Source organism: Macaca thibetana, chromosome 4 (assembly GCF_024542745.1).
Source record: "Macaca thibetana thibetana isolate TM-01 chromosome 4, ASM2454274v1, whole genome shotgun sequence".
Lineage (NCBI taxonomy): Eukaryota > Metazoa > Chordata > Mammalia > Primates > Cercopithecidae > Macaca > Macaca thibetana.
The window spans coordinates 40,231,516-40,253,344 of NC_065581.1; the positions used below are offsets into that span (position 1 = coordinate 40,231,516).

The following is a 21,829-nucleotide window of genomic DNA, read 5'->3' on the forward strand; positions in this document are numbered from 1 at the left end:
CTGGATTTTATGGTAAGATCATATTGAGCTTTGCAAGAATCCATCAAACTGTCTTCCAAAGTGGCTGCACCATTTTGCATTCCCACCAGCAATGAATGAGAGTTCCTATTGCTCCACATCCTCACCGGCATTTGGAATTGTCAGTTTATTTTGGATTTTAGCCCTTCTAATATGTATGTAGTGGTATCTCGTCGTTGTTTTAATTTGTATTTCCCTGTGTGACACAGGACGTTGTGTACCTTGTCATGTACTTATTTGCCATCTGTATCTCTTCTTTGGTGAAGTGGCTATTCAGATCTTTTGGCCACTTTTATATTGGGTTGTTTATTTTCTTATTGTTGAATTTTTAGAGTTCTTGTATACTTTAGATACAAGTCCTTTATCAGATATGTGTTTTGCAAATATTTTCTCCCAGTCTGTAGCTTCTCTTTCAATTCTTTTAAAAATATCTTTTGCAGAGTGGTGTTTTAATTTTAAATAAAGTCCAACATCAATTTTTTCTTTCATGAATCTAGATTGTCTTCCAAAACACCAAGCTAGCCAAACAAACACCAGGCTAGCCAAACAAAACACATCAAGTCAGTTATTGATCCTGGGCTCAGGGGCTCACATAGGAGCTGTGTCCTAAATCCAGAATATGAGGCAGTGAGAGGGCACTGGGTCTGGGATGGCAGCGCTATAGCCCCGGGGAGATGGGCCCAGCGGCTCCTTCCCCAGTGCGGTGTCCGGCATGCAGCAGATGCTGGAGAGATGGACTTCAAGATGGCACTATGCCAGCCACAATGGGCACTATGCTGTGTGCCAGTTCCTACTGCTAAGTGGAGCTAAGTGTGATGCCCAGACCCATGTGGGTGCCACTGCTCTGCAGCACGACTGCTACTGAGGGCACACTGAAATTGCATGGCTTCTGCTTTCACATGGGTCCAAGCCCAGATTGAGAGAGGATGATGGCATGACCAGTCTACATAAGGCCCCCGAGAAGGGTCATGTGGACATTTGCTCCCTCCTGTTGCAACATAGCTTAGCCCTGAAGGCCGTCTGGGATGGAAGGCATGGCTAGCATGTGACCTGCTGCCCTGCAACAGTGACCTGCTGGCTAGCTGAGTTGCCACCCTCCTGTCTCAGGCTGCCCTTGAAGGGTACACAGACCAAGTTTTTAAGCCCCCACCTTGTTCAGCATCCATGTTGTGGGGCAGGAAACTGAGGGTTGAAGACCCAGGGAGACCCCCAGTCTGGCGACTGTGGAAGCAGGTTTGGTGGGGCTGAAAGTGTTTAGACTTGGACAGATGATCATATCCCAGATTGGCTCATGTGAGACATCTATCCATTTGGAAAAAAGAAGTTATATTCTTACCTCATCCCATATGCAAAGATACATTGTAAGATTAAAGATCTAAATATAAAAACAAAAATGATGTAGGAACTAGAAAAAAATATGGAATAGGTGACAAAAGCTGCTTTCTAGCTGAATGACCTTGGTACAAGTCATTTGACCTGTCTATTTCTCAGTTTCCTAATCTGGAAGCTGACAATGATTATAATAGGGCCTGCCTCAAAGTCATGGTGGTCACTAATTGGGTAAACATTGGGAAAGCCCTTGAGAGAGTGGCACACAGCAAGCAGCCTAGGACAGGACCTGCTGCCCCACCATGCAATCAACACTTGCTGCTCTACCATGATTTCATTACTTTTAACAGTCTATAGGTAGAAAAGTGCTACCTATAAAAGTGTTTTCTTTTGCATTGCTAATGAGCACCTGTCTTCCATGAACTGCCTGCCCATGCCCATTTAAAAAATGTTGGCCAGGCGTGGTGCCTCACACCTGTAATGCCAGCACTTTGAGAGGCTGAGGTGGGAGGATCACTTAAGCCCAGAAATTCAAGACCAGCCTGGGCAACAAGGTGAGACTCTTCCTCTACAAACAATTTTTTTTTTTTAAATTAGCCAGGTATGGTGGCACATGCCTGTGATTCCAGCTACTCAGGAGGCTGAGGCAGGAGGATTGCCTGAGCCCAGGAGGTCGAGGTTGCAGGGAGCCCTGATCACACTGCTGTACTCTAGCATGAGTGAGAGTCAAACCCTGTCTCAAAGAAAAAAAAGTGTTTTTCATTTCATTGATCCATAGGAGTTGTTTATATTCTGCATATTGATCTTTTGTTATATATATACACACATATATATGTGTCTATATACATTAAACATTTTTTTCTTTAAGTACAAAAACAAAGGCACTCCAAAAAATTAGAATACAGGCTGAAGTGCTGGCACCAACAGCCAGATTGGAGGGTCTGGGAAAGTCCAAGGAAAATCTCAACCTGGTGTTGAGGGCTCACTTGCTGGCCTTTTAATTTTAAGAAGAGTTTTTTTTTTTTTTTCTTTTTTGAGATAGAGTCTTGCTCTGTAGCCCAGGCTGGAGTGCAGTGGTGTGATCTCGGCTCACTGCAACCTCTACCTACTGGGTTCAAGCGATTCTCCTGCCTCAGCCTCCCGAGTGGCTGAGATTACAGGCACGCACCATCACATCTGGTATTTTTGTATTTTTAGTAGAGATGGCGTTTCACCATGATAGCCAAGCTGGTCTTGAACTTCTGACCTCAGGTGATCCGCCCGTCTCAGCCTCCCAAAGTGCTGGGATTACAGGCGTGAGCCACCGCGCCCGGCCAATAGTTGTTTTTTAAGAATACTTTTTTTGGCCGGGCGCGGTGGCTCAAGCCTGTAATCCCAGCACTTTGGGAGGCCGAGATGAGCGGATCACGAGGTCAGGAGATCGAGACCATCCTAGCTAACACGGTGAAACCCCGTCTCTACTAAAAAAAATACAAAAAACTAGCCGGGTGAGGTGGTGGGCACCTGTAGTCCCAGCTACTTGGGAGGCTGAGGCAGGAGAATGGCATAAACCCAGGAGGCGGAGCTTGCAGTGAGCTGAGATCCGGCCACTGCACTCCAGCCCGGGCCACAGAGCGAGACTCTGTCTCGAAAAAAAGAATACTTTTTTTTTTTTTAAAGAATAGTTTTAAATGTACAGAAAAGTTGGAAAGATAGTGCACAGAGATCCCATGTAGCCTGTATACAGCTTCCCCTATTGGGCAGTTTTACGTTAGTGTGGTGCATTTGCCACAATCACTGAACCGATGTTGATACATTGTTATTAACTAAAGGCCATACTTTATTGGACTTTTCTTAGTTTTTCTCTAAAGCCTTTTTCTGTTCCAGGCTCCCACCCAGGACACCACTTTACATCTAGGTGGTGTGTCTCCCGAGGCTCCTCTTAGCTGTGACCGAGTCTCACATTTGGTTTTCTGGGGACCTTGACAATTTGAGGTATGCTAGTCAGGTGTTTTGTAGAGTGTCCTTCCATTGGGAAGTGTCTGATGTTTTCCTCATTCTTTGACTGGTGTTATGGGTTTCTGAGACGAAGGCCACAGAGGTTGAGTGCCACTCTTATCACATCATATCATGGGGACTGTCTGACACCTTTTTTTTTTTTTTTTTTTTGAGACGGAGTCTCTCTCTGTCACCCAGGTTGGAGTGCAGTGGTGCGATCTCGGCTCACTGCAACCTCTGCCTCCTGGTTTCAAGCGATTCTCCTGCCTCAGCCCCCCAAGTAGCTGGGATTACAGGCGTGTGCCACCACACCTGGCTAATTTTTGTATTTTTAGTAGAGACAGGGTTTCCCCATGTTGGCCAGGCTAGTCTCGACCTCCTGACCTCAGGTGATCCACCCACCTTGGCCTCCCAAAGTGCTGGGATTACAGGTATGAGCCACTGTGCCTGGCCCTCTGACACCTTTTTTAAAGCCCTATTTTATATTTCCAATGTGAGGGCTCAGAACCCCTTCAAACCCAAAGGATTGCTCCTTGGTGGCAGAGATAGAGGCCCCACACATACTGTCCTGGTCTCTGGCATCGGATGGACAATGGCAGGAGGCATGCATCATTGGTAATACCCCCTGGGTTGTGTGGTTGGAAACAGACAATAACATGGTTGTGGGGAAGTAGAGTCCCTGCTGGTCATCCCATCATTTAGGGAGACTGGCTCTGGGCCATCTTCATGTGTTATTGGAGGCTGCCTGAATCCTGGCTAGGATGAAGAGCTCTCCTGTGTCTCAGTAGGCTGGCTACCCACTGTTCCACCACCACTGTCCCCGAATCCCCTCTTCTCCCATGCTATGACCCTGTTCCATTCCTGCCAACCTCTTCTTCCCACTCAGGAGACAGGACCAGGGCTTGATTGTGAAACTTCTTGTCTCTTGTTACCATGGCAGTAGGTCTACTGGTTATCAGAACTAGGGACTGAAGGGGTGTGCACTCCAACCAGCTTGAAAGTCACTGTCCTGAGTATGTACGACTAATTAAAGGGTAAAAGGAATTCATCCTTCTGGATCATACGGCTTCTCAGGAGACATGAGAGCCACAGGAATAGGTTAAAGAGAAAGGTAGGGAGCCTTTTCTGGGAACTCTAACACCTCTGGTGAGTTCTCACCTTACCTTTTGTTAGAGAAGAGTTGGGACTGTTCATGCTGGGAGTCAGATGTCTGGAGAAACGGCTTCGTGTGATCGAGTGAGTTCACTGCTGGAGAGTTTACCTGTTGGCCCCAGAGGGAGTTTCACAGTGTTAGCTTGAATCTAATGCCATAGGAAGATGTTCTTGATGTAATTCTTTTTTTTTTTTTGAAATGGAGTCTCGCTATGTCGCCCACGCTGGAGTGCAGTGGCGTGATCTCAGCTCACTGCAACCTCCGCCTCCCGAGTTCAAGCAATTCTCCTGCCTCAGCCTCCCGAGTAGCTGGGATTACAGGTGCCCGCCACCACACCCAGCTAATTTTTGTATTTATAGTAGAGACGGGGTTTTGCCAGGCATGGCCAGGCTGGCCTCGAATTCCTGACCTAAGGTGATGTGCCCACTTTGGCCTCCCAAAGTGCTAGGATTACAGGCGCGAGCCACAGTGCCTGGCCTTGATGTAATTCTTAAGGGGAACAAGCCAGCTATAAAAGTTAGTGTACACAACGTGTATGGCCAAAAACAAATCTAGACATGGTAATGACCATAATGATGGGCGTCAACATATTGTCTAGGGATGGTAGAATTATGGGTAATATTTAATTTATGCTTTATGCTTTCCTGTGCTTTCCAAGTTTTCCAAGTTGAACAGGTATTCCTTTTTAAAGATAGAAAAGAAATGTTTAAAATGTTATCTTCATTCTTCAAAAATACTTTCTGGTTTTGCTTCTCCTTGTCCCAAAAACCCCCTACTAAAGTCAGGAGACATCCACCGAGCACTTTGTGTAGGGGAACAGCTCTGCCATGGTGCTCTGCAAGTTGCACGACCCCACATAGGCCTCAAGAGCAAGGCATACATCACAGCTGGTCTAAGTCTTGGCAGAATGCCCTGTAACCCTCCTGGAACGTGAGCCATACAGGAAGCTTGCGAGTGGTTGCTACTAGGTTATTTCCCACTTGCTTCCCTATCTTCCCAGAAGGTTATCCTAGAAGTTTCTTGTCACCTCCCTTGTTCCGATAAGGTTTGGAGCTTTCTGCCTCTGCCCACTCAGGGTACAGCTGCAGACTATAGAACTGCTCAGAGGCAGCATGGAATTGGCCCCTCTGTACCGGTGTATCCCACCATCCCCCTTGCTGTCATCTGGTCCCTTTTGTTTCAGTGACATCCTGTGGTGCAGAGGACACATGAAGCTGATACCCTTGCCTACTCGGGCTTTTGCTGTCTCTGTAAGTCATACACTGTCTGAATGTGTCAGCTTTGCCTGGACACTTCCGAGTTTCACTGGATGACCCTTGTCGACCGGTCAGTGGTGGACTCCCTCGGGCGCCAGCTGGGGAAGGCCCATTCACTGATGAACTTGCTAGGAAGGGCTCTTAACCTGGGGTCCACAGACAGAATCCAGGGGCTCTGCCAACGTGGATGGGAACCAATCACATCAGTATTTTCCCTAGCTGCTACCTGAAATTATTTCTTTCAGTGATAAGTGTAGACAACAAACCACAGAAGTATTAGCAATAGCTGTGACTTTGTCACCCACAGAAATCAAGCATATTTTCATATCACCTGACGGTTGGTGCAGAGATCTTGAAATATTGTGTCATTTCATCATTACTTTGAAGTTATGATAAATATTGGGCCCACACCTAGATCTTATTAATTAATGCATTTTAAAAGTGGTACATGTATTCCCAGACCATAACTCAGAATATTTTGATAACCGTATTTCATTCTAACTAGTTTTCTTTGTTATCTCATGTATTTAATTTTATCCAAATATTCTTCTCTGTTGTCCTGCCACATGGCCACTTGGTATCACACTGGTTATTGCTTGGCTATGTCCTTGGCAAATCATCTTCTCTGGCTCTCAGATTTCTTGTCCTTAAAATGAAGGGATCAGCCTGTCAGATAATCACTAAGTGTTCTGCCAGCCAGACAAGTGATCTGATTGTGCGTATTTTGGCATTTCTGCTGTGCCACAACTGAAGCGTTCCATGAGGAAAACTGAAACTGGGATGTTGTGCTTACACTTATGGACAGGTTATTTCAGCCTTCATCAAACAGAAAACTTCTAAGAATTTGTCTAGAAAATATGGAAAAAATTATCTACACATTATGTTTTGAGTAAAAACTAGAAACCACCTAAATATTCAACGATAGGAGATTAAAACATATTTATGTGATGGAACAGAAACAGCCATTAAAACAATGCTGTAGGATAATAACATGAAAAAATAGCTATGCTATACAATTAATTTTTTTGTTTGTTTGTTTTTGAGACGAAGTCTTGCTCTGTCGCCCAGGCTGGAGAGCAGTGGCACGAATTCGGCTCACTGCAAGCTCTGCCTCCCAGGTTCACACCATTCTCCTGCCTCAGCCTCCTGAGTAGCTGGGACTACAGGCGCCCGCCACCTCGCCCAGCTAGTTTTTTGTATTTTTAGTAGAGACGGGGTTTCACCATGTCAGCCAGGATGGTCTCAATCTCCCGACCTTGTGATCCACCTGCCTCGGCCTCCCAAAGTGCTGGGATTATAGGTGTGAGCCACCACGCCTGGCCTACAATTAATTTTTTAAAAGCCATTTGTGATACTTGAACAGCTATATGATTTATTATTATTATTATTGTTTTGAGACAGGGCCTTGCTCAGTCACCCAGGCCAGAGTGCAGTGGGTCTATCACTGCTCACTGCAGCCTTGACCTCCCAGCCTCAAGCACTCTGCCCATCTCAGACTCCCAGGTAGCTGAGACTATAGGCACATACTACCATGCCTGGCTAGTTATTTTTATGTTCATTTTGGTAGAGACAGGGTCTTGCCATGTTACAAAGGCTGGTCTTGAACTCCTGGGCTCAAGTGATCCTCCTGCTGCAGCCTTCCAAACTGCTGGGATTACAGGCATGAACCACCGTGCCCAGCCTGATTCTATTTGTATAAAAACGTATGGATATATATGCATAGAAATCAAGGTAAAAGAATATAATCAAACATGTTAATATCAATTACATTTAAGTAGGGAAATTATGATTTTTACTTTCTTTGTGTTGTTCTGCATAGCAAAATTTCTATAATTCATATTCACATATATATGACTGTGATAAGAAAAACAATAAATGTTGTCAGTAGGAAATCACTGGAGAATATCACACAAAGCATTGGCGGCAAACCCACTGAGTTTTGGGAGCTGCATCTTTTATCCCTGATTTTTCCATTAATCAGGCAGAATTTTAGGCATGAGAACAAGGAAACAATGAACCCCTGACCTTCCGTCATCCTTGTCACTACAGTGAGCACCTGCTTCATGAGCAGGGGCTGAGAACACGGGGGCCTGTGGGCCAAAGCCGCCACTGTGTCTCTTGACAGCCCCAGTGGGGCTGCGTGACTGGTCCCTGCCCAGCTTCCCTGATGTTCCCCAGGCCATACCTGCAGGTTGGTGGCCTCCTCTGCCCACCAGACTTCAAACTCTTTCTGTAGCTTCACCTTGGCTTTGTCCATGAGCAGCTGCAAGTGCTCGATCTCCACCTTCAGGGCTTTCAGGTGAGTGAACATTGTTTTATACCTGCGGTGGAATTGGGGAAGAGTCAGTGCACTGCTGTCTTAAAAGCATGGCATGGAGCGGGGGCTGTAAATGAATCCCGTGTCTCAGAATCCTGGCAGAGCTGCCCTGGTGCTCAGGGACTGGGACCCTACAGGAGCTTCGGAGGCCAGGCTACGGCACCAGGGTTTGAGTCCATCACAGAGAAGCAGAGGGAGACATTTTGGTCCAGTAGGCCCATAGGAATCTGTGTGTGAGATGAATGACCTCTCCCCCAAGAATGAAAACTGCCATTTGCTGAGACTTACTAAAGCATAAGCATTGCTGCAGGCACTCAAAATACACAAGCTCATTTAATCCCCTTACAACCCTATGAAGGAGATACTATGATTATCACCTCTATTTTACAGATTCAGAACCTGAGACAGGTATGAAGAGGTTATATAACTTGCTCTATGAGACAGAGATAACTGAGGAGCCAGGATCTGAACCCAGGTGGTCTGGTTCTAGAACCACAGTCTTAACTGCTTCACCATTCCACTGGCTCACCTTCATGCTGAGGACCAAAATTAACACTGTGCTTATGAATGCACACATATATTGGTTTTGGGAATGCTAGAATGAATCAGAAATTGTCCAACAGGAAACAGTCCAATAGACAGGCCGAAGATATAAGTTGGCCTCTAAGATGACACTGAGATTGGAAATGTGGGCCAAGGGGACAAGATGAAGATGGAGTAAAGACACAAGAAGAATGGGTTGGAGGCTGGGTGCAGTGGCTCACGCCTATAATTCCAGCACTTTGGGAGGCTGAGGCGGGTGGATCACCTGAGGTCAGGAGTTCGAGACCAGCCTGAGCCTACATGGTGAAACCCTATCTCTATTAAAAACACAAAGTTAGCTGGGTGTGGTGGTGCATGCCTGTAATCCCAGCTACTCTGGAGGCTGAGGCAGAATTGCTTGAATCCGGGAGGTGGAGGTTGCAGTGAGCTGAGATCGCACCACTGCACTACAGCCTGGGAAACAAAGTGAGACTCCATTTCACAAACAAACAAACAAACAAACAAAAAAACACCAAAGAAACAAAACAAAAAAAAGAATGGGTTGGAAAGAAACTGAGGAAAATGAACAAAGCGAGGAAGAAGAGAAGGTGGACGACTGGGGAGGGCCCCAAGGGAGTGGAGAGCGACAGCAGCGTGTGGGCTCAGGTAGTCAGGGCTTTCTGTAGGAAGACACCTGCACATCTGCCAGGAGCCACCTGAAGACCAGCACCTGGAGCTTTGATCTCCTAGGTGTGGGTAGCGGGGCAGGGGAGGTGCATGCCAGGTCAGCTGGGGGTTGGGGTGAGGAAGGGAGTGTGCTGCAGTGACACCACCAGCTCCTTGAGGCAGGAAAGGTGACTTTAGTCTCTCCAGAGCCTACCCATGGCATGGGGGAGATAGCACACATGTGCTAAATGCATCAATGAATGAATGGATGCAGCTTGATCAGCATGTGGAGCAAGATTCGATGACCACGCTGTATACCAGGAATGGCTACATGTCTGTTTATGCTTGAGGCTCCTCACTCTGTAAGTGAAGTCGTTTGGAGACCCCAAATGCCTGCAGCTGCGTGAGAGTATGACGTTCTCAGGACTCGGAGGGAAGTGGGCTTCAGCCACAGGCATGCGGAAGACCACTGTGGTCATACTTCTTGGCTCCCATAGGTGGCAGCAGTGGACAAGCCCAGCTGCTTCCCGGGCCTGGCTTGGCTTGTTCTACATTCTAACCTCACACTGCCTGGGGTCCTGCCTTTCACACCTGCCTGCTCAAAGGCAGCCCCTCCTCCTCCTGCTATTCTAGGATCCAGCTGCTGGACCCACAAGTCCCTGAGTAGCTGCAGCCTTGGGCAGCTCCAGGATGACACTGAGACCCTGGGAGGCTGGGCTCGGGCTGTGTGTGGCTAAAAGGAAGGGCACCTTCTCTTTTCTTCCTCCAGTTGTGATCGCAGCTTCTCTTCCTGCTGGTCTGGCATCAGAGGCACCGCCATGTTTTCCGAGATTCCTGTAGAAGGAACGCAATGGGATGGTGAGAAAGAAAGGTAAAAGGAAAAAGGGCAGATGACAGAGTTCAAGGGCACCCCAGGAAGAAGGGGGCGCCTGTGAGTTCCTTCTGGGGCCTCTTGGTGGCAACCTCTGCTCAGCTGAAAGCCCTGAGAGGAGCGGCTTCCAGGGTTATTGTCCCTCTGCTGTCCCTCCCACTGCCAACATCTGTCACTGGAAGGGAATTCTCCCTCTACTAATCTTTTCACTATTGAGCTCATTCATTTCCTGTTGAGTCTCCAGGGAAGATGCAAAATAGCATTTCCCCATCCTCTGATAAAGAGCCTTTCAGGGCTGGGCACGGTGGCTCATGCCTGTAATTCCAGCACTTTGGGAGGCCTAGGCAGGCAGGTCACCTGAGGTTAGGAGTTCAAGACCAGCCTGGCCAACATGGTCAAACCCCATCTCTACTCAAAATTCAAAAATTAGCCGGGCGTGGTGGCAGGTGCCTATAATCCCAGCTACTCTGGAGGCTGAGGCAGGAGAATCGCTTGAACCAGGAGGTGGAGGTTGCAGTGAGCCAAGATCGCACCATTGCACTCCAGCTTGGGTAACAAGAGAGACACTCAATAAGAAAAAAAAAAAAAAAAAAAAAAGCCCTTCACAAACAAGGAAATCCCTCTAAACCATCTGACATCTTTCTCTGCACAAGTGGAGTGCTGAATTTCCAGCCTCAGAATCGTGTCTCCTGTTTTTCACTCCCTCTGTAGCAGTGGTTCTCAAGCCTGATGAACTCAGGCCATGTTAATTCACAACCAGAGTTGAGCCCAAGCCTTGGCGACCGGATCATGACGGGGCCGGGGGAGGGCTGAGGACGTCAGCAGGTATCAGCTGCTGCGCGTGTCTGCGTCCCTCTGATGCCAACCTCTGTCTTCCCCCACGTGACCGCCACTGGTTGCCTGCTCTGGCTAGTGTGCTCATCTGAAGCCGGCTCTCTCCTAGCCCAGAGTATGGGGACTTTTTATTCTCCTAGAAGTCTCTTCGTGGTTGCTCTGCTTTTCTGAGCTCCATAGACAACATCTTAGAAGTCACACAGCCCTGCTTTTTACTCCATGTAGGGGAGATTCAGCTGTGGTCCACATGCTTCCAGACATGCTCATACTGAATCCTTATAGTATTTATTTGCCGTAAGTGTTATTACTCCCATTTTACAGATAAGGACACTGAGGTTCAAAGAGGATAAACTGCCCAAGCTAGGTGGCTAACTTCAGGAACCTTGGATTCAAAAATCCCTTTGAAAACATTTCTGACAGAAGGTCATCTGCTTTCTGCTCAAATACTTCCAGGGATGAGGAGCTCACTACTTGGCAGGATAGCACATTTCATGGTGGACAGCTCTGTTTCCTCCTACTTTTGAGCCAAGACATTTCCCACTAACTTCTTTTCACCTCTACTTTGGCTCTTTGGAGCAGCATAGCATATTTTTCTTCTTAATCCGATGGTCCTTTAAATATCTGAACAACAACATCAAAATACCACATGTGTCTGGAACTTTTTTTTTTTTTTTTTGAGACGGATTCTTGCATTGTCACCAGGCTGGAGTACAGGGCGCGATCTCCACTCACTGCAACCTCTGCCTCCCAGGTTCAAGCGATTCTCCTGCCTCGGCTTCCTGAGTAGCTGGGACTACAGGTGCGCACCACCACACCCAGCTAATTTTTGTATTTTTAGTAGAAACGGGGTTTTACCATGTTGGCCAGGCTGGTCTTGATCTCTTGACCTCATGATCCACCCGCATCGGCCTCCTAAAGTGCTGTGATTACAGGCGTGAGCCACTGCGCCCAACCCCCCTTTTTTTCTTAGACTGACTCCTGCTCAATCTCTCCCCTGAAGTTTCAGCGACCTGGTTACTTTCCCATTTATCTTAAGTATGAAGCCTAGGTCTGGACATAATAATTCCATAGGTCTGAAAGGTACAGAGTAGAGTAGGGCTCCTCTTACCTTTTAAAAATTTAAGCTCTATATTTTTGTAGCAGGTGAATTACTAACAATGACCATTTATTGGGGGCTTTCTGTGTGCTAAGTTCTGCCAAATTCTACTAGGCACTGGTCGAGGTCCTCTATGTCCCCTATCGCTAATTCTCAAAACAACCCTTCAAGGATGGCATTGCCATCTTGTTTCAACCAGATTCTTAGTCTCAGAGAGGGCCGTGGATAACCCAAGGTTACACAGCTGCTAAATAGCAGAGCTGGGACGTGAACCCAGTTGTTTTTTTCTGATTCCAAGGAGCTAAAGGTTTCTACCAGACAGCCTCCACCAATACTGCTTGTGATTTTTAGCAGCTCTGTCGTGGTTGGCCCCTATTAAGCTTGTGGTCAGTTTTAAAACTTGCATGTTTTTTTAATAAGTGATTTTGTCAAAATGCATTCTGTTTCAGTGTGATTGTCCTTTCGATCCTGAAGGCACCACTTCACATTTATTGGCAGCCTAGCCTGCTGGAGGTCCTTATTTTGTCACGTCATTATTCTTCCCCTTTGACTTCCTTACCCATTTGTTACCTGTGTTTTTTATGTCATTAGCTTATTGATAACTATGCTAACTGGATCATGGTTCTGTCTGTCATCTTCCAGGTGCCAGTGACCCCCTTTTCCTTGTGTCAATTGCCAACTTTAAATTGACAGGAAGAGCAAGTGTCTTATTTCATTATCTAAACACAGGAAATGCAGATACCATCGACATCCCACCTGAAGTCCACACTGTCATCTGTGTTCGTGCAATTTACTGGTTCAGATGAGGCAGCCCGCCTGTCCACATCACCCTCAGCCCCCAAGTCTCAGGCACAGGAAGCTCTCAAGGGCAGAGATTGGGGTCCTCCTGCTCTGAGTGTCTTCCCCCAGTGCTGTGTTCAGACTCCATGTATAGGGTGCACTCAGTGCCTTGCATGTTTGCTGGTCTTGTCTTCTTTGAAAGTCGTCAGACAAAATAAACTGAAGGAAGTATCTTAACATGAAACTGACAACGGCAGAACTTTCAATGGACAAATTATTTCCTTTTTAAAAAGTTTCAGAAATGGGCCCAGGTATCTTCCAGACTGCTAAAAAATAACACTGTGAATCTCCTTCCTCCTTTTAACACTTTTGTCCCCACCCCAAGGGCACCCCTGAGAAATTCAGTGAAGCCCCCCTCTGCTGTGACTGGCTAGACGTCCTGCTGCAAGCCTAGCATGTGAGAGGCTGCTGGAGGCAGGTGGAGGAAGAGCTGCTGGACTCACACAGGCCCATCTCACCCGGCCAGAAGAGGCGGTCTCCAGGGCTTCGTGAACAGACAGCAGAAGGTAGAAGGGCCGGCCGGGCCGGCCTGCTCTTCCGTATAAAGGCCGCGGTCACCCCGTGTGAACGCAGAGCCCCTCTGTAGGAGGCAGGCTCTTGCCTTGCCCCATGGCTGGTTGTCTTTTCCTTGGGCATCTTGCAGGTTCCCCCGCAGGTCACAGTGTCTCAGGTGCCCTGGAAGTGTGTGGGATGTTCAGGAGCCTTAGGCAAGGAGCACATTCTGAATGCCTCTGACACAAGCATGGAATGATAACATCAGCGCCATCTGAGGAGTCACTGGAGCCCAGTTCCCGCTCAACACCGCTTTCATTCTCACCACCCCAGCTGGCAGACATGATCACCTCTGCTTCAGTCCGGAAGACCAAGGCTTAGGGTGACTAGGTGGCTTGTGCGATGCCACAAAGCTACCAAATAGCGCCAGGCTTTGGATCCAAATCTAGTCACTCATCTGCTTATTTAACAAATGTTTATCGAGCATTGACTATGTGTCTGCCCCTGTTCTAGGGGGATTTCAGGGGGGAAGACAGACACTAAAACAACAAATAATTGAGTCTGCAGCATCATGCCGGGAATCGGAAGGTGCTGTGAGGAAAGACAAAGCGGGGTAAAAAGACAGGATGACAGGGTGGAGGGCTGCCATGCTAGGTGGGGGGTGAGGGCCTCTAAGCGGGGGGACATTTGAGCAGTGGCCTGAATGGAGGGAGGGAACAGGCATGCAGAAATCGGGGCGCAGAGTGTACAACAGTAAGTGCAAAGGGCCTGAGGTGTGAGCCTGCTTGCTGCATCTGACAACAATGAGAAGGCCAGGGCGCCTGAGTGGTTGGTAAGGGAAATCGTGGTGGGAGCTGAAGTCGGTGAAGAAACTGAGACCAGACCCTGGCAGATCTTGTGAGCCATGGTAAGGACACTGGCTTTGAGAGAGATGGGAGGCTGGAGTATTTTGAGGAGAGGAATAGGCTCGATCTATTCCTTTGAAAGCTTTTGCGTGTTTTTGTGTTTTGTGTTTTTTTGCTGATCAAGACAAAGCTACTCCAAACTGAACAACAGTTAATGTGGAGGTGGCGCCAGGAAGCTGGGAGTCTGTTGAAAGGGTCTGGGAAAGAAAGCTGGGGCAAGGGACCTTGGGAAGCCAGAATGAGGGCACAGCACACCCCACGACACAAACTACCCACGTTGTCATGACAACCAAATGGGCCTGCTGCCCGAAGTGATGTTTGCTTGGTGCAATGCATTGCAGCCTCACCAGGAGACAGCCTCTGGCTGCTTCTGATGTGTTCTGAGGCTTGGCTCATCAGTAACCTCTGAAGAGAAATAGGGGCTGGGAACTCAAAGGGAACCAAACAAAAGCAACTGAGCAAGAACAGAAGAAGAGGGAGTAGCTACAAAGGGCATTTGAGTTTTGTAGGTCTCCATCCCCACGGGGACTCTGGCCAGGGACAGAACCTCCCACCACCTGACAGGAGGCACAAGGAGCCCTCCTTTCAAGGACAGGATTCTGGCTGGGACAGCAGCACAGGAGGTCACAGTCCCGAGTGGCCTGTGAGGTCACACTGTTCATCTGTGGGGAGGCAGCTGTCTCCAAAGCAGTACAAAAGCAAGAGAAGGGTTTCACTCAGTGGCTGTAGGTCTGAATGGCACACAAGGAAGAAGCCCTGAGCAGTCAAACAGAAACTGAAGCTTCGACTTGGGAAGATGCACAGTCCCAGGCTGACCTTATCTCTGAAGTCACGGGTGTTTTGGAATTAGCCGTGCAAGGACCAGAGGGGCTCTTGCTGGGAAGGGCCAGCCAAGATGTGGACCCCCTCCTTCCTGACATAATTTCTACTGGAAAGATCTCTGCAGCTCCTTGTCCCACTTCCCCATGCCCTCCTCTCAAATGCTCTCTCTCCCACGCAGTTATCTGATGTTTGAAATGTGCAGAATCGTTTCTTTGGTTCAGTGGTTCTCAACTGGGGGTGCACATCAGAATCACTTAAGGAGCTTGTAAAAGCACACAGACAGCTGGGCCCTACTCCAGACCTACTGAGTTAAAATTTGTCGTTAGGGTCCCCTGGTGATTCCGAGGCTCACCCCTTGTTAAGAAACACTGCGTATGGCTTCAAGCCCAGTTTTAATGCAAGTACTCCGTGCAGAAGTTACTGAGAATACAGGCCCTGTAGACGTTTAGATAGGATGGTGTGTGGGAGCTAGCATGTCCCCTACATGCCTGCCTGCTTTCTAGACCTTTGGGAGCCACTGTGATAAAAGTAAAAAGGGCTTCAGGGGTTTGCAACCAGGAAAACACACTCTCTGTAAGGTTGAAACTGCCTGCATCTGGCCCTTGTAGATGCTTGATAAAATCTGAATAATGATAACCATCGCACAGCTGCTACATGGGTTAGAAATGTCATATGTATTGTCTTGTATAATCTACAACTCCCACTCTAGGTGGGGAAACTGAGCTCTGATAGAGGATGTAATCTGCCCAGGATGGCGCTGCCAGTAAGCAGAGCTAGGGGGAGAACTGGCTCTGTCTGATTTCAAAGCTGGTGCCCTTTCCTCTGTAAGTGATTCCGATAATGAAGGAAGCCACAGGGCAGATTATTGAAGTCTGTATTGACTCATCGTTGGTGTTTGAAGGTGTTGCTCTTTTCCATGAATGCCTTTCAGATCTGGGTTGGGGCTGAGAGAAAGTCTTAGTGTCTTCCCCTGGTGCTGGCCTGTGATGTCTGACCTTTAATAACCGAAATCCATGACCTGTGCCCCAGTCCCACATGGCATTTGCAGCTTGCCTGCTGGGTGTGAAGAGCTATCTACCTGCGCTCCAGGGTCAGCCCACAGAATACCCACAGCCGGCCTGTTCCATGCCCTTGGCCGGACTAGGAATCCTAAAGAGGATGATGTTGAAATTTCTGACCATTCACCAAAGCCAAAAGGGGCCCTCTGGGCTTCTGTAGAGCAAAGGCTATGGGGCCCACATGGCCGTTGCCTAGCCAGTGCCCTGCGTGGGAAGGGGCGGTGAGTTATGTGGCTCTACCATGGCAGACAAGACATCAGAGCCAGGAGGCACTCCAGCTGGTCGTCTTGGCCATCCAACTATCCAATTAATGATTCATTTGCTGAATACCCACTCTGGGTCTCCTTGGGGCTCAGCTGTCTCACACAACCATAGATCACTTCAGCCTCACCTTGTTCGAGAAGTCAAAGTGTCTATTCTTACGGAGATTGATGGTGTTCATAGCTCAATTACCACAATGGTCAGCAGCTCAGGGGCAGATTCTGGCTTCCCAATCAGACCACTGCCTGTTTAATGGCTCAAATTTATTATCAGCTGGAGCCGTCACATGCCGACGGGTGCTCAGTGCTGCCATCCATCCTGGTGTTGATTTTGTAATACCTTAGCGGCCCCAGGCATGCCCAGATTTAAGGGTGTGCTAAATGACCCTGCGATACATGGCTGTGCCTGATAATTTCTTGGGCACACTCACCCACACCGCCACAGGCCCTGTGCCCACTGCCACTGCCTTCCCTTCAGGAAGAGCACGGCACTCTGTGAGAAGATAAATGGCTGTACTTTAGTACAATCAGGAACGTGCCAGATGCCTGCTTGTAGCAAAACCCCGGCCCTGACAGTCCCCTCATAGAAGGCCGTCCACCACCTCTTCCTGTGTGAGTAATCTTCCCTGCTATGAGTGTGGGCCTCTGCCCAAGGTTGTCCCCTGGGATGGCGGCCTCTCTCCTTCAGATCTGCTCCTTCTCACCACCATGTTCTCTGTGGAGGAGGCAGACCATAAAGTCAGAGGGTCAGCGTGCACTAGGGTCAGTCGGCAATATAAAGGAGACCCTAGGGCCATACGCCATACACAGGGAAGACATTCCTAGTCTTATTACTGCTTGAACTTGGCATGGATCCCATTCGTGGTCACCTCTGTTCAAATGGGAGCTCTCTGTCATCTCTCTCCACCACTCCTTCTGCTGGAACCCCAGATATATCTTTTGGTTACTGGTCTGCATTTCTCTTATCACCACCACTAAGAGCCTGGCACGGTGATTTCTGGGTCTGACCCACAAGGTCCCCCTTTTACCCTGGCACATAGCACCTCTCCCAGCCTACCCCTCCAGGGGCAGCCTTCCAGTCCACTGTGACTTTCTCACTCCTCCATTGGAAGTGTGCTTGAAGTTCTGAACTCAGGTTTCTCTCAAAGCTTTGAGTACCTTGGCAGTTCTCCCTCCTGTCGCTTTAGCCTCATGGACTTGTGACCATATGGCTCAGTGCAGTGGCTTCTCAGAGACCTTAGTAGGAAACTTGCCATGCCTACAATCCAGCTGCATCTTTATCGCACTGGACCAGCCAGGGGCAGTGTTCTCAGGACACATATGATCTTTTGGGGAGAGCAGTTTTTCTTGCACCTATAAGAGCCAGCACAGGCCTTCTTCCTATGAAAACCTCTAATGAAGGTGGTTAGTAGGGTTCCATCAATTCTCTTGACTGGCTAATCAGAGAAATTTCAGGAGTTTTTAAAATTGAGTTGCGGATCCTTCATAAAGCTGTCTCCTTCTACTTTTGGAAAACATACCTGCTACTAGCCAATTTGTAAATTTATCCTTTCATTTGGCAATAACTTATCATATATTGGAGTCAAAAGTGAGTTCTGAGACAGACCACACAGTAGAACTGGCACATTTTCAAAGTGAAATGGCGAGAGCTGGCTAGACAATCCACACACTCTCACCAGCATTTGAAAAGGGCCAAAATAAATGTTTGACGAGAATTCCTTGAAAAAGAGCAAGCAGTTTGCCTAAGCCTACCTCCTCTCCCTCCTTGGGGGTGGTGTGTGTGGAGATGCATCTTCCTCCCTCAGGGCCAGTGAGGGAGCCTGAGAGACCACGCAGAAAGTTTGCTGAGAATTCTCAGGGATCTGTGTGGGTGTTGGGGGTAGGGGGCAAGAAGGCCAGAGAGCACTACTGTCTGATTTTTCTTCAGGAGCTCTAGAGGGTGGGGAATGGGCTGATGATCTGCTAGCGGTAAGAGCAGGGTTACTACTGTGTTTCTGTTGACCCAAACGTGGGCTATAAGCACAGAAGAGAGGCAGGTTAGGGGCACTTTGGATTAGTGGTGTGCTGGTAAGTGTTTAACAACCAGCTCTCTGGAAGAAAAAAGCCCTGATTTTCAGTGTTTGCCAATTTTGGGGGTGCAAATACTCCTGTTCAGTCTACCAACATGTTGTTCCTGAATCTGGAGTTGGGGAAAAACACACACAATCAGCCCTTGTGATCCAGTGGTAGCTGGCTCTAGCCCGCCTCTGAGCTCCTCTACTGCAACACTTGACACTTATATTCTTTCTCACGGGGCCACCAGAGGGGCAATGGGAACGCAGGAGAAGGAAACTTGGAGGCGGGCAACCTGGGGGTGGTATGCTGGGCCTATTCCTAGCCCATTGGCTTCTCTACCTTCTTTTACCTTCCTTACACCCTCTGTCTGGGCTCCCAAAGTGGGGAACAGCAGCAAGCAACTGGAGGGTAGGAGGAGAGAGTGGCCAAGCTGTTTCTTCACGGGAGACATCTCTGCGGGGTCACAAGCTGGACACATGACTTGACTGAAGGTCACAGTATCAGATGGCGAGGGCCTTTCTGCACAGCCCTGACAGTTTTTAAATTCCAGTGACTTCTCCCTGTCTTGTCCAGGCCTAGGGACAGCAATGCTTCCTGCTTTGCTGCAGTGACTATCTCTGGGGTGCTCTCCCTTGCAGTTTCCCTACACTCTGCTTATGCCTCTGTAGATAGGTCTTTATCCAATTATCTTCACAACGTCTCATCTGAGTGCTGACATCTGCTTCCTGTTAGGACTCCGACCCATATAGGTTCAAACTGGGTAAGGAACTGTCCAGTAAGGCACATTCCCTTAAGTTAAGGGACCTGCTAATGAAGGACCTCCAGAGACCCATGAAAGCACCCCAAATTAGGAAGAGTCTGCTTTGAATATCTACCAGGCCCAGAGAGTCCAAGGCCACATTACAGCAGAACCATTCAAGTGAGATTTTACCAACAGCCCTTCCTCCCTTTCTTCTTTCCTCTAATCCCTTCTTGAGGAAATTGAGCCTTAGCAGGCTGAGGAAGGGATGGAGTTAGAAAGACAGAAACTGATAACGATTTCCCTCTCCTCCTGACAGTTGGCCTGAGTTGGGGTAAGGGAGAGAAGTCTTATCTCTTGGTGAAATTGGAATTATTAAGATCGCAATTACAATATAAAATGACCATTCTTTTTGGTTTGTAATTAACAATGAATGACCAATTCAGTTATGGGGTTGATCAATTTCCATCCAGGGGCAGAGGAAGAACGTTCCCTCCTATGAAGATGGAAAGAGATGGTGAGAGAACAACAAAAAACTAACCTTCAGGGCACTTCCCTGTATCACTCATGTCAGGCACACCATCGACAGCTATTAAGTCCCTACCAAAAATCAGGATGTGCCTGGGGAAGAAAATAAGTGGTAAATTTTCTGTTTTCATTTTTAAGTAAAATGATCCTGACATAAATGGTAGTGAGGAGAATTAAGATTAATCAGAATTGAATTGGGATTCACTTTTTACTACGATTTCTATCACAAGGATTCCACTAAAAAAGTAATTTTTATTTGGTCTATGAAGCCTTGGAATCTAATCCTTCATAGAGTTCTGGGAATTATTATAAACCCTTCCAAACACAAAAAGTTCAGAGAATGATATAAATAACACCCATGTACTGACTATATTTTGAAATATCTAAATAGTTTTCTGCAGTTTCATTTTTTAATTTTAAATAGAACATTACAGAATTGGTAAAAGCATCCTCCACAATTCACTACCCTTTCTCCTGGGCAGGCTCCTGGCTCTTTACAACAGCTCCCTCATGATTTCTCAAATAGATATCAGGATTTTCAAAATACCACTTAAAGCTTTCTATTGGTTATTTAGCACCCATCATTTGTATTTCAGCACAGCCAACCTTGGTTTCCTGTTGGTTGGTCTTTCCCAAACTAATCATCACCTTCTCTGGGGAGATGGGAAAGACTTACCCAACTCCATTACACATGCAACAGAACTGTTCCTAGGAAACACCGAGGCCTTTCTGGGTCCAAGATTTGCCAAGCACAGATGGCGATTTTCATCATGTGTAAAGGAAAAAGAGGACAGATGGAGGGGCCAGCCATAATACATTCTAGTCTAGCAGATGAGATGCAGAGGCTAGAATTTTGTCTCCTATATGTTTGGTCAAATGCCTAATTTGCTCAAAGCAGCACCTATGATTTCTGCACATTTGCATGATGAAAAAAAATGGCTCTGACAACTGGTAACAAGATCATCTGGGATCAGTGCTTGAAGGAATAGACAGCCCCTTCTTGGATGTGATTGTGTTTTTTTTGCAAGAAAGAGTGATCAGTGGTGTCTGTGAGTAAATATGGCTAGAGCAGTGTAGTAACCGTGTCTTATGGAGGCCTTCAGTGGTGCTGATGGTCCACAGCCATGGTCAGCTCTGTGGCAAGGAGTCTGAAATTGTCTCTGTTTGCTGATGACTTGAATTTATATATAGAAAACCCTAAAGACTCAGCCAAAAAACTTCTGGTTGATAAGTGAGTTCAGTAAAGTTGCAGGATACCAAATAAGCATATAAAAGCCAGTAGCATTTCTATATACTAACAACAAACTATCCAAAAGAGAAATTAAGAAAAAAATCTATTAATGATAACAACAACAAAAAACCCCAAAGAACAAACAAACAAAAATTGGGTGTAAATGTAACTAAGGAGGTATAATTGAAAACTACAAAACACTGATGAAAGAAATGGAACAAAACCCACAGATAAATGGAAAGATATCCTGTATTCATGGATTTGAAGAATTAATATTGTTAAAATATTCATACTACCCAAAGCAACACACAGATTCACTGCAATCCTTATGAAAACTCCAATGTTATTTTTTACGGAAATAGAAAAAAATCCTAACATTCATCTGGAACCACAATAGACCTTCAATAATCAAAGTAATCTTGAGCAAAAGTAACTGAGCTGGAGGCATTACACTCTTTGTTTTTAAAATATACTACCAAGCTATAGTAATCAAAACAGCAGGGCACTGTGATAAACAGACACATTGACCAATGCCAACAGGAGAGAAAGCCCAGAAATAAACCTACATATTTATGGCCAGTTGATTTTTGACCAAGGTGCCAAGATCATACAATGGGGAAACAACAGTCTCTTCAATAAAAGGTGTTGGTAAAACTGGATATCCACATGCTCAAGAATAAAATTGGATCCCTATCTCAAACCATATAGAAAAATTACCTCAAAATAGATGAAGGACTTAAATATAAGATCTGAAACTGTAAAACTACCAGAAAAAAACATAAGGGGAAAAGTTCAACAACACTGATCTAGGCAATGATTTTTTGGCTATGACCCTGAAAGCATAGACAACAAAACAAACA

General features: G+C 47.0%; 2 protein-coding genes across 4 annotated transcripts in view; one reads left to right on the top strand and one right to left on the bottom strand.

The window, feature by feature from the left end:
- DAAM2 (dishevelled associated activator of morphogenesis 2) overlaps window positions 1–21,829 on the top strand; it is a 979,794-nt gene that overhangs the window by 441,217 nt on the left and 516,748 nt on the right. The window lies entirely within an intron of this gene.
- Window positions 1–21,829, bottom strand: part of KIF6 (kinesin family member 6) — a 381,700-nt gene that overhangs the window by 16,450 nt on the left and 343,421 nt on the right. For all 3 annotated transcript variants that reach the window (XM_050787599.1, XM_050787598.1, XM_050787601.1), the window contains 3 exons: window positions 9,988–10,072; window positions 7,919–8,054; window positions 4,488–4,585 (listed from right to left, as the gene is read on the bottom strand). In XM_050787599.1, the coding sequence (XP_050643556.1) occupies window positions 4,488–4,585; window positions 7,919–8,054; window positions 9,988–10,072 (319 nt within the window). The remainder of the gene's footprint in view (window positions 1–4,487; window positions 4,586–7,918; window positions 8,055–9,987; window positions 10,073–21,829) is intronic.